Here is an 11,817-nt window from a genome sequence, read left to right on the forward strand (position 1 = left end):
GGTCTGTAATGGCCTGTGAGACCTCCACCTTCCATCAGAGGTGCCAGTGCACACAGCTTGCATTAGTGTGTTCTGTTAAGCTCCTTGCTGTGAGAAGGCACAGCTTTGCAGGACAGGGGCAGCTGTAAGTGCTCATTTATAAACCAAAGCACCCATTTTTAGTTTGAATTTTCAAGTTACTTGTTTTTAAAGTTTCCCACAAATCTTTACAAGGAGTTAATTCTGGCTTTGTGATGTCCTGAAGTCCCTGAGCTGGGTAGCCTCACGCATGCTGTTGGAGCTGTGGTCTGGTGGCAGGGGGTTGGAACTAGATGATCTTAAAGTCCTTCCCATCCCAAACCAATCTGTAATTCTGTGATAGTCCACAGCCCCCTTCCACAGCCTCCTTCTGCAGTTAGTGCAGAGAGGTCAAAGTCTGGAGGCAGATTCTGTGCTCAGTTCCCAGCTCAGACAAACCCTGCCAGGGGATTTAAGGAGCCTTTCATGGTTTGAGTTCTACAATGACGTTTGCTGCTCATGGGCACCTTCCCATGCTTTGGGCAGGTGCTCGGTGTATTCACCAATGAAGCATGTGGATGGGTTCTCCTGTGCCCCTGCCTATAGGTGGCTAGGGTGGTTTTGCTGCTGCAGGGTGTAACCCCTCCACTTCATTTCACTCCTAGGTAAGCAAATGATTGAGACTTACTTTGACTTCCGCCTTTACCGCCTCTGGAAGACCCGCCAGCACTCTAAACTATTGGATTACGATGACATTTTATGAGCTGGAGAAGACTTTGCAAGAGGAAGTTGATCACTGGTGTCCAGGAAGTCGTGCTGATTGCAGAGAGACTTTTTTATTGGCACGGGGAGCCCTTCAAAGCCCTATGGGAGGCAGCAGTGCTAAAGGGAGGGAAGAAGGAGCCCTCGGAAGTGTGTTGGGAGGAAAGTCTCCTGGGTCAAGAGAGACTGGAGGGAAAGGGTTTGACACCTCACTCGCCTCAGGTCAGAGCCATGGTGTCTCAGGAGGAGCTGTGTGCAACGAGGACAGGATGGAGTTCCTAGCAGAACTGAGCTGTTTTGGGTCAGAATGGGCCAGATTTGATTCCAGGTCCTTTTAAAGACTTTTGAAGCTCAGGTTTTCTTACAAAAAAATAAAATCAAATCACTTACCCATGCACTACACTGAAGAAGTGACCAGAGCACAGAGGAAGGAGGGTTTGTACTGATGGCACCTTCTGTGCAGGGGATGTTGGAGAGCAAGGACTGCTACACCTACTCCTGCAAGCTTAGAGCAAGACGATCCAGTTTCCATGTGAATATATACTGGAAGATAGAATTGAAACCTATCTCTTTTTGGTTTTGTTTAATAGAAATTAAGAAGTGCAATTTTTATAGCAAGGGGGGGTAGAATCCCTCCCAATATTTAATTAGTTAAAAATAACACACCAGTAACCAATAGATGAGGTATTTTTTTGGTCTGCTTGAAAATATATTCAGAATGGTAATATATCTTCTGTAGACGTATTTAATCACCAGCAAACATGGATTTAAGGTAACTTAGCAGACCCTGCATGTCTGCTGCATTGATTAAGCCGGTTTGGTTCCTTACTTTCAGAGTAGCTGTGTTGCACTCATTGTGTGTGCTCTCACGAATGTATAGCTCTCCTCCAAGTAGACACAAGTTTGTTACTTTCTATTTTGCTGCTTGCAAAACTACGGGACTTGAGTTTTGCTGAAATACTTTAGGTTAGAAACACAGAACCTGGCTGAGAAGCCTCGGTTGGGTTCACTATGGTATCAAACTGAATTAGAAATTAATAGCCATGGTAATTAACTTGTTGATGCTGGTGTTTTGCTGTGTGTTGAGACGAGTTCTCCTCCTAGCCCGCGGTGTGGAGTGGCGCAGTTCCGCGACCACCAGAGACCCTCCACGGAGACTGAAGAGATGCCTGTGGAGGAGCACAGCCTGGGTTTGTAGCACGAGTTTGGATCTTCCCTCTGTTCACTTGATTGCCAGTTGTTTGTGCATCAACCACCTTTTTCCCCCTTCTAAACAGACCTGTTGAATGGTCTGAGCTGCTCACATCCCATCCGGTGTAGGACAGAGGAAGCCCAGAGCTGTGTCGAGCAGCTGGGTTTGGGAACTCAGGCTCCTGCTTGGCATGTGAGGGTATATTTAAGACTATATTTACTCTTTGTTTCAGTCAGGGGGTTGCTTTTTGGTTTGGGAAGGGTTTGTTCATCTTGTACTCTCCCGTTCAGAGGGTAAATACTGCTCAGAGCCTGTGTAGGTCTCTCTGGCAGTTCTGCGAGGTGATACATTACTGCTTTTCTAAGTCATACACACTGGAGCAGTAACTGGGAAGGGTTACCTTGATATCCTGATCTCCTGCTCTCTAAAATTAGTTGTGGAGGACAATATATGTACAAATCTAAATACTTAACAAAGAGAACTAGCTGTTCTGACCTGTAGAGTACTCCTTCCCCCTCGCTGTGGGTGTGAGTGTGGGGAGCAGGCGTCCGGCTGGAACTGCTCAACCCTTTACACTACAGCAGTTTTATAGCAGAACTTTTGGAGAAATAATGTACATACAGTAAGGAGAGGAACAGCTGAAGAGAGATGGTTTAAAGTCATTGAAAGCAACACATTGAAACAAATAGGTGCAGGCTGTTGTTGTACCCTAGGGGGGACCTCTTTGGGGTGGTTTGGTAGCCACGGCTCATCCCTGGCTGGACCCTTGCCCTCTTCATGTTGTCCAGACCTGTAGTGAAGGGGATAATGGGCCCCAGTCTGTAGCTTTTGGAGGGAAATGCCAGGTATAAGAAAGAAAACACAACTGAGGCCAGTTCTGTTCTGTAGGATGGCGGCTTCCACCAGCTGTGCTGGGAGAGGTGGGAGCTGGGGGTGCGATGAAAGCAGGAAGTCGTGTGTGATGTGGAGAAGGCAACAGCAGCAGCAGGTTAAAATGCTGACACAAACCCCTCTCCCTTTCTGCCCCTTTGGTCATGCTCCTAACTGGGGGCAAAATGTTCTTTCTCCTTGCTAAACTAAACCCCCAATCTAGTGAACTTGGTAGCATGAATGTAGCATTGTGGAACTATTGAAAACCTTTAACTCCGAAAGGGCCCGTTTCTGTATCCACTTGAGTGATTTCTCTGTACAACTATTGTATATCTATCCTCATTGACCACTTGTAGAAGTAGGGGTGCAAAGTAGCAAGGTAGCTTGTACAGTTGCATAACTTCTGTAGGAAGATGTGTGTTTGAATGACCATTATGGACTGTTGTAGTGGTGCAGTTGACTGTAGTGTAGTGTAATGACACCGACGAATGCGTTTCTCTCCAAAGATCTATATTCCTCAGTTTGTGATGTTTATGACATGAGTGTGTTATTCCCTTTGTGGTGTTTGACTAAAGAGATGAAATGCTCTAAAAGCTGTGACTGGAAAGACAACAGACTTTTGATGTTTCAAGTCCTTTGTGCAAACGGCGTCGTTGAAGTTACCCATTTCTGAAAGCAGAAAACCAGTTTCTTCCCCTTTTTTACCCGCTTGGATTTGTCCAGTGGCTGCTGGGAGCGGAAGGGACCAGCAGAGGAGATACAAAAAAATACATCATTATTTAAACTTGAGTTAATAGAGCCTGGAACTTCCCCCATTGAAGCAGCTGGTGAAGGATGATTCGGGGTGTGCTCAGCACGGTCCCAGCCATGACATCCCCTCCACAGACACTGAGGCCCCTTCCTCGCACCCCAGGAGCGATGGCTGCTGGGCACACAGGACAATCTCTTGTTCCACTTCTGCACCCAGCTTTCTGCTGCCTGCTCTCGGGGTGTGTCTGGGGGAAGCTCTGAAACCGGTTTGTTCACACACACCTGGTAATTGCAACTGACCTGGCTCGGTGGAGCTCGCCTCTCAGGGTAACTGGAGCGAGTGGTCATGGTGTGGCTGAGCTCCAGCCCTGGGGCACCCTTAGGCTCAGCCCCGCCGTGGGGAACTGCTCCTGCAGGTCTTGTATGGGCTGGATTTGCTCTTAGCAATGGGAACACCTGGTTAACCCTGGAGAGAAGCGGATCAAACTGGGATAGCTAAACTGAGTGCCAGCCCAACCATGCTGGCAGTTTCTGCTGCTCTTGCTATGAGGCAGTACTGAACGTCAACAGTCTGCTGGTTGTGTTATGGCCTGGGCTGGGATTGTCGCCTCCAGGAGAGGAGAAAGGTGGGCAGCAAGTGCATCCACCAGTCTGGTCTGCAGCTCCTCAGCCTAGCTCATGTGCTGGGAGCAGCACCTGATCCTCTGCTGCCTGCAGAGAATGTTCACCCAGCTGTAGAGGCTTGGGGGCGGTGGTGGTGTCTTCTTGAATGTGGCTTTAGTCTTCTACAGGGTTTTCCAGGGAGGCTTTCCTCTTTTCCTCTTGTTTGGCTGGGAAGGAAAGGGAAGAAGAAAATTCAGATTACCCGAAGGACACAGAAATGGGTAGAAAATTGAGCTAAAGCGTTTTGCACCTCTCCTCGTGCTGCAGCCACCAACTTCCCTTCGCAGCCCACCTCCTGGGCTGGGAAACGGATGAGTGAGCAGATAATCCCTTCCTGCATTGAAAAACTGGAAAACAAACCCAGTAAGTCCTTGTAGCTCTAACAAAACATCTGACTGGGAAAGGCAACCATCCTGCTGTGCCAAGACTCCGCTGCGTGCACCCAGGGGAGCTTCTGCCTCCTAGTGCCCCCAGAGCCACCTGAGCCACATCCCATGGACCACAGTGGGCTCTGCTTTGCCTCTGCGGAGGGGCCTGTGGAAGTGGGCTTGTTCTTTGTTTCTCAGCTTGGATCTCGTGCCTGGAGCTCAGCACAGGGCTCCTCCTGCTCCCAGGGCTTCTGGAGTGCACGTGTGTGTGTGTGTGCATGTTGTCTCTTCACACACAGGCTCCTTCCTGCGGTCTGGGGGTGATGGTCCCCCTCGACTGTCCCCACGTACTCTGCCGTGCGCAGGAAAGCGTGGGGCAGCATTGCCATTGTCCGTGCTGTGTTAGCATCTCACTGCCTCCTGGCACTCATCCATTGCACAAATAGCTGCTGCTGTTCGGGGATGTGACTGCGCTGGTGACCTGTGGCTGAGAGTTCCTGTTCCCAAGGCTGTGCTGGCAGAGTGACTGCAAACAGTGCTTCGTCACCTTTGGACAACACAAGTGGGGTCACTTGAAAGAATGGAAAATGCTGTTTTCAAACCACCAGCCTGGCAGGATCTGGAAATGGGAGCGTGTCCTTCATCCCACCCACACTGGAGCGGAACAACAGGCTCGCACTGCACTCTGTGTATGTGTAAACAGCAACCCATCAAAACCCAGCTTGAGTCACACTTACATGTAGCTAATGCATTGGTCCAGGATAAGGTATGGTAGTGTATGACTAAAAATCCCTTTGTGGCCCATGGTGGTTGGTGTGCGCTGCCGGAAGCTCGCAGCAGAGGATGTGCCACCCTTGCTGAGCGATGGGACACAGCTCTGCAGCCACGCGTGAAGCTGAATCGCTCCGTGCTCTGTGCTCCTGCGGCTGAGGATACAGACAGCCCTTCCCAAAGGATGCCATGCAGATATCCCTGTATCCTCCCAAGGGATAGCCAGTGGCGGTGTCATTTTCCACAGCACCTGTAAAAAGTTGTGAATCCTGTATTTTGTTCCATGCTCCCAGAGGATCCGTGGCTTTCTGCATCTTCCGTGGGAGTGTTTGAATTCTAAGTTGTGGAAACACAAGCCAAAAGTGAGCTGGAAACTGTTCTGGTCTGGATGACAAGTCAGCCTGGAAATAACACCACAAACTGGAACTGAGTAAAGGGTGGTTTAATGACCATGAGCATGGCTGTGAGCATTGTTCCTCCCCGGTGATCCTGCACTTGGCAGAAATAACAGTGAGATACTAGAGTTGGCTGTCTCCTGCCAGGGTTGTGCACGAGCTGTCAGACTGAAGGGAACCAGGAGCTGCTTTGATTCAGGAATAAATTCAGCCCAACATACTGCCATCAGTGTGAGAAAAAGGCTGGAGGGAACAAACCTTACATGTAGGACTCCATCTGAAGGAAAGCCGAGCTGCATTCTGCTATAAATGTTTAGTAAATCTCAACTAATACAACCCAGTAATTTTTCACTTTATTATATTGCTTTTAGAGGATCCTTAACATTGACACAGGTCAGGTCAGATCTAGGGCTGGCACAGCGGGAAGCCAGGCCATATCTCGGTACTTAATTGGGCACTTCAGTCTCTCTTCCTTATCTCAGCAGCCAAAGGAACTGGTGCTTAATCACAGCAGTAATGGCTCCATAAACCTGGAGCAAGAGGAGCCTCCACCTGCATTGCTCAGCCTCGAGCAGAGGGAAGTTTCATCCTGTCATGGGGAAGCCCCTCCGGTGATTCCCTGAATCCCTACAGCCACAGCCATGGGCACGGTGCTGCCTGGCTGCCAGGTCCATGGGGTTTCTGTGTTCCTGTGGTTGTACAGGGTTGTACCTGGGGAGCAACCTTACCAGGGCAGTCAAACTGCAGCATGCCCAGCACCCGGCCAGAGGCTGGCCACTGCTGCCGGCACCCTGGCCTCTGGCTGGGACCAGCACAGATGCACGTCATGGTATTCAATAGAGAGTGTGAGGTTATGGGGTAATTCTTCCCTTTTTTAGTGCTAAAACAGCTGCAGGGATACAGTCACCACTACAGATCCTGTTAATTTGGAGCTGGGAATTCCAGAACAGATTTCATTACCCTCATTCAAAATACCCTTAAAGCATCGTAGATGAGCCAGCCAAGGCCCTTTGAGTGAGGATCTCTGTGCTCACTGTGCTGAGATGTGGTTTTGCTGGGTGTTAAGATGGGGATGACTGAAAAAACCAAGCGAGTTTGGTGTTCCTCATCCCAGGAAATGAGGCTGGAGTCGTACCCGCATGAGCAAGACTGTAGTTTTTCTGCTGTCCGTTTCCTGTTGATCTTTAACAACTCTATTCCTGGAACTGGGCTGACTTCAGTGGTGATACCGAGCACAGAAATAGCTGAGCTCTGGCAGGGCTGGCAGAAAACGGCCTTTGGGATTTTCACTGCTTCCCCTCGGAGTCCAGGCACCAGTTGTCATTTCCAGCTCAGCTGTGAGCGTTCCCTTTGCTGCTGCAGAGCTGCTACTGAGGAGGCCTCACTGGCTTCCTGAACAGAAAACCAAACACGGGAGTAATGAGTGGAAAAGGTAATGGTGCAGGCTTTGAAAATGAGTCTGGTCATGTAGAGGAGAAGGTTACACCTGGTAATGCTCCGAAACTGGGATGTCTCATACAATCCCAGCCTGGTTTGTGTTGGAAGGGACCTTAAAGCTCCTCCAGCTCCAACCCCTGCCACGGGCAGGGACACCTTCCACTGGAGCAGCTTGCTCCAAGCCCCTGTGTCCAACCTGGCCTTGAACACTGCCAGGGATGGGGCAGCCACAGCTTCTCTGGGCACCCTGTGCCAGCGCCTCAGCACCCTCATAGTTCCTTTCATCCTAATGAGAGAGAGAAAGAAAGAAACAGAGGTCAACAGGGAGAAACATCCCCAAACCCCCCAAGTGTGAACAGTGATCGACCATTTGACAAGCCTTGTGGGGACACAGCACTCTGGTGCCTGGTTCTGCCTCTGCTCTGCTGAGCTCAGAGGGACCTGGCCAGAACCAAACCTGAGTGCAAAGCTGTGTGGGTGCATCCATCCCGGGTGAGGCTGAGCCCCTGGTAAGTCCCAGCACTCGGGTCCCTCTTTGCTCAGCCCAGCGGGAACCTGAAGGCAGAACAGATGCATGAGGAGCTTGAAATGCTGACCTGAGAGAGCCTCTGGGTTAGAGAGCTCAATCCGGACGTGCTGGTTTGGGGCCCCAACTGTCTTAAAGTTAGTGGAGAGTTTTGAATGCAAAGACCGTAACCACTGAGGTCTTGGTGGGCCCTGGACCAGCAGGTTGGCTGCTTGGGGAAGTCCAAAGGGAGATACTCCAAAGTCCTCTCCCTGGTGTTGGAGGTGGTTTCTGGCTGGATGTCAGGCAAGGGGCAAACCTGGCTGTGACATGGGAGACATTTGCCATCTCTACTGCCTCCGTCAGTGTGTTTCTCTGAGGCTATCTGCTGCTTCGTGTATGATAACCAGGTTTCAGATTAATGTTTCTAGGTTTTAAGATGTGATTTAATAAAAAGATGTTTCTGGGAAAGCAGGCTGTCTCGTTTGGTTTGTGGTGGTGGTGGTGCTCTCTGGCTGTTCATACACCCAGGACCTCTGAACGGCAGCAGCAAGGGAAGTGCTGAAAACTCAACAGAGCTCGAGAGGTGCAAGAGGCCCACATGCAGTTAAAAGGGGAGGAAGGTAAAAACCGGTGCTTTAACCAAGCAACCATCTGAGAGGCAAAGCCCGGTGATGGGGATAGTGAGGAGTGATTCACAGTGCCAGCAGTGTCTGTGGCTTGGGGAGCACGGAGGGGAAGCCTAAAGGGCTTACTGAGCGTTGAGTAGCGTGCCTTTTCCTGGAGCAAGGTGGATCTGAGCATCACCATAGGCACTGAGGAGCAGAGCCCTGGGGAAACACCAGGGAGGCTGAAGGCCTGATGATCCCTCTGGGGAAAACAGCTCCAAACAAAGCACATCCCCAGGAGGGCAGAAGACGTCCAATTCCACTCACCTTGTGGCAGGTCTGCTTGACCTGATTGCCAAGATGAGCAGGTCTGGCTGCCCGCTGCAGTCCTCCCCGTTACCTCCATTATCGATGGCCACCTCCAGGTTCAGCCTCCGCTATGCGAGGTAACCGCAGCCCCTCTGGGCACTGGCAGAGACAAACAGGCTGGACAGCTCTGTCAATGAAGGCGTTCTTCTTCGGCACTGGGATCTCTCAGCCCTCATTTCTGCATCCTCCCCGTGTGAAGAGTTTCTGCTCCACACCACGGCAGCCTGGGACGTGCTGTATCCAGCTTAGCAGTGTAATAGACAACAGAAATCCCTTTTAATCCCTTACCACCAACCGCACAGCCAGCTTCTGGCCAGTGTTCTCCCCAAGGCCTTTGCAGCATCAGTGCTGCCCGGAGTACCTGGTGCCTAGAAAGATGGTCTTTATCCTGCAACCTTTATCCTGGAACCATTCTGTGCCAGCACTGTCCTGTTTTTGAATCAGCCATCACAGGGTACAAGGTCTAATTTGCTGCAGAAGCCCAGTTAGAATGGATTAGTTTTACTTACTGCCTTCTTCCCTGTCCCTTTGTGCTCTGTTACTCGTGATGGGGTGATGGAGACAGATGGGAGCTGTGCAGGTGGAGTTTGGCTCTGCCCTGTAAAAGGGCAAGGAACCGAGATGGCTTGCAGGGGGGTTAAAATGAAATCAAGTGTTTCCAGTCCCACCAGGCTCCGCTCTTCCCTGTTCCCCTGTGACCCTGTACTTGTGGCTGTCCCAGCAGATCCCTCCATTTCCAGCCCTACTCCCTCTCAAGCCATGTCTGGTGCGGACGTGTCCTGTTGCTGGCTTCACAGCCACATCAGCTGTACCCTGGCACTGCTGGGACACTGGGAATCCGTGCCTGTGCTGGTGCCACTCGGCCATGGCACCCTCCAGAGCCCGTCCCCTGCCATTGTCACACCTGCGCTGTGGAACCCAGCATTCATTTCTGTGACAGAAGAGCGCTGAGCGGGATTGCCAGGAGCCTCTTAGTAACACAACCGCAGGGTTCATGATGGCTGTACAGCCAGCAAGGCAGGCGATTAGCTCCAAAGCACCCGCCTGCCAGCCAAGCTCCACTGTCCGGTCCTTAACACTGTTCCACTGACAGCCCAGGAAGGAAGCAGCTGTCAGAGCGATGGAAGGCTCACATCCTGGCTGGCAGGGGAGGAGATGGATAATGCCTGCTTTCATTGTCTGCTATCAGGCAGGCAGATGTGCAGTGATACTGGCAGATGTCAGGTTCGCTCCCCACAAAGGGAGGCGTTTTCTTTGCACCAGGTGCAGCCAAACTGCGTGGGATTCATTACGTGAGGATTTATGGGCTTTACACGGGCTCAAAAGCCAACCAGACATGGCCACGAAAGAGAAATGCACCGAAATCTGCCCAGTACAAAGCCACATTGTTGGCTCTGGACGTGCCTGAGCCATGAGTCACCAGAGGCAGGGAAATGTCACTACCCGCTTGCCGGGGTCTTCATCCCCGACCCCAGGCACCAGCTTTGGGCAGGACACAGCAGGGTGCATCAGGGACCTTGGCTGCAGCTGAGTCCTGTGTGAGCTGAGCTGAATCAGAGCTGCCTCCTTCCGCTCAGCTCTACTTGGCAGCAGCTCCTCGGGGCGCGCAGCACACAGGGCACTGCACGGCTCCTGCCGTCCAGCAACAACCTCCCGTTCCCGGCAGTACCCTTTCCAGGGGTCATTCGGCCAAGGCGGAGCTGCTCTGCTCCGGCTCGGCAGTGCAAAGGTCCGAGCACGATCAGCAGGATCCGCTCTTCCTGCCCCTAACACGGAGCAGCCCAGGCTGCGGGGGGCGGTTCCACAGCTCCCGGGCAGGCTGCGACTGCTGCCCAAAGGTTACTGACGTGTGCGTGCAGTGCCGTGTCCCCAAAGGGGAGCTGTGCCATGCAGTGCCGTGTCCCCATACTGAAGCTGTGCCGTGCAGTGCCATGTCCCCAAAGGGGAGCTGTGCCGTGTCCCCCATACTGAAGCTGTGCAATGCAGTGCCGTGTCCCCAAAGGGGGGCTGTGCCGTGCAGGGCCGTGTCCCCAAAGGGGAGCTGTGCCGTGTCCCCCATACTGAAGCTGTGCCGTGCAGTGCCGTGTCCCCATACTGAAGCTGTGCCGTGTCCCCATACTGAAGCTGTGCCGTGCAGTGCCGTGTCCCCCATACTGCAGCTGTGCCGTACAGGGCCATGTCCCCATACTGCAGCTGTGCTGTGCAGTGCCGTGTCCCCAAAGGGGAGCTGTGCCGTGTCCCCCATACTGAAGCTGTGCCGTGCAGTGCCGTGTCCCCATACTGAAGCTGTGCCATGCAGTGCCGTGTCCCCCATACTGAAGCTGTGCAATGCAGTGCCGTGTCCCCAAAGGGGAGCTGTGCCATGTCCCCATACTGAAGCTGTGCCGTGCAGTGCCGTGTCCCCAAAGGGGAGCTGTGCCGTCCCCCCATACTGAAGCTGTGCAATGCAGTGCCGTGTCCCCAAAGGGGGGCTGTGCCGTGTCCCCAAAGGGGAGCTGTGCCGTGCAGTGCCGTGTCCCCATACTGAAGCTGTGCTGTGCAGTGCCGTGTCCCCAAAGGGGAGCTGTGCCGTACAGGGCCGTGTCCCCACGCCTCGCGGGGTGAGTGTTTTGCCCCGCAGCGCTCCCGGAGCTGTGCTCCGAGCACTCATTTCCGGACCCATCAGAGCTCCCAAAGGCACCTGCTGGCCCTTGGCCACAACGCTGCGGAGGCCTCCCGTGCCCCACGAGCAGCGCTGGCTGCGGAGCGAAGCCCTTCCTCCGTGCTGCGTGTGCTGTGGAACCCCAACCTGCCTGCTCCGCAGCTCCCATCGCACGCTCCGGGGTGCCCATGGCTTGCTCCTTCCCCAGCAGGGCTGCCCGCGCCGGGCACTGCTCCCAGCTCACGCTGGGTGACCCCAAAGACATTTTCCACTCCCCTCCTCCTGGGCTGCCACCACACGGGCCACGGCACGTCGGGGTTGCTGCGGCCGGGCCGGGCCGGTGCCGTCCCCGCGGCGCCCGGGCAGCGATGAGCCGGGCCCCGCCCGCGGCTCCCCCCCAGAGCGGAGCAGCCGCTGCCGGGCCCTGTCATGGCGCCCGCCCCGCTCCCGCCCCCCGCCGAGGGCGGTGCCGCGGCCGGCGGCGGGGCC

The 11,817-nt window shown here is 53.3% G+C and overlaps 1 protein-coding gene across 5 annotated transcripts in view; it reads left to right on the forward strand.

The window, feature by feature from the left end:
• Window positions 1-3,433, forward strand: part of NSMF (NMDA receptor synaptonuclear signaling and neuronal migration factor) — a 47,716-nt gene extending 44,283 nt beyond the window's left edge. For all 5 annotated transcript variants that reach the window (XM_062616041.1, XM_062616045.1, XM_062616043.1 and 2 more), the window contains one exon: window positions 663-3,433. In XM_062616041.1, coding sequence (XP_062472025.1) covers window positions 663-760 — 98 coding nt within the window. In that variant the 3' untranslated portion in view covers window positions 761-3,433. The remainder of the gene's footprint in view (window positions 1-662) is intronic.
• The last annotated feature ends 8,384 nt before the right edge of the window (window positions 3,434-11,817 follow it).

This window comes from Pezoporus occidentalis, unplaced genomic scaffold (assembly GCF_034315485.1).
Source record: "Pezoporus occidentalis ecotype Australia unplaced genomic scaffold, CSIRO_AGI_Poc_V1 ctg187, whole genome shotgun sequence".
Classification (NCBI taxonomy): domain Eukaryota; kingdom Metazoa; phylum Chordata; class Aves; order Psittaciformes; family Psittacidae; genus Pezoporus; species Pezoporus occidentalis.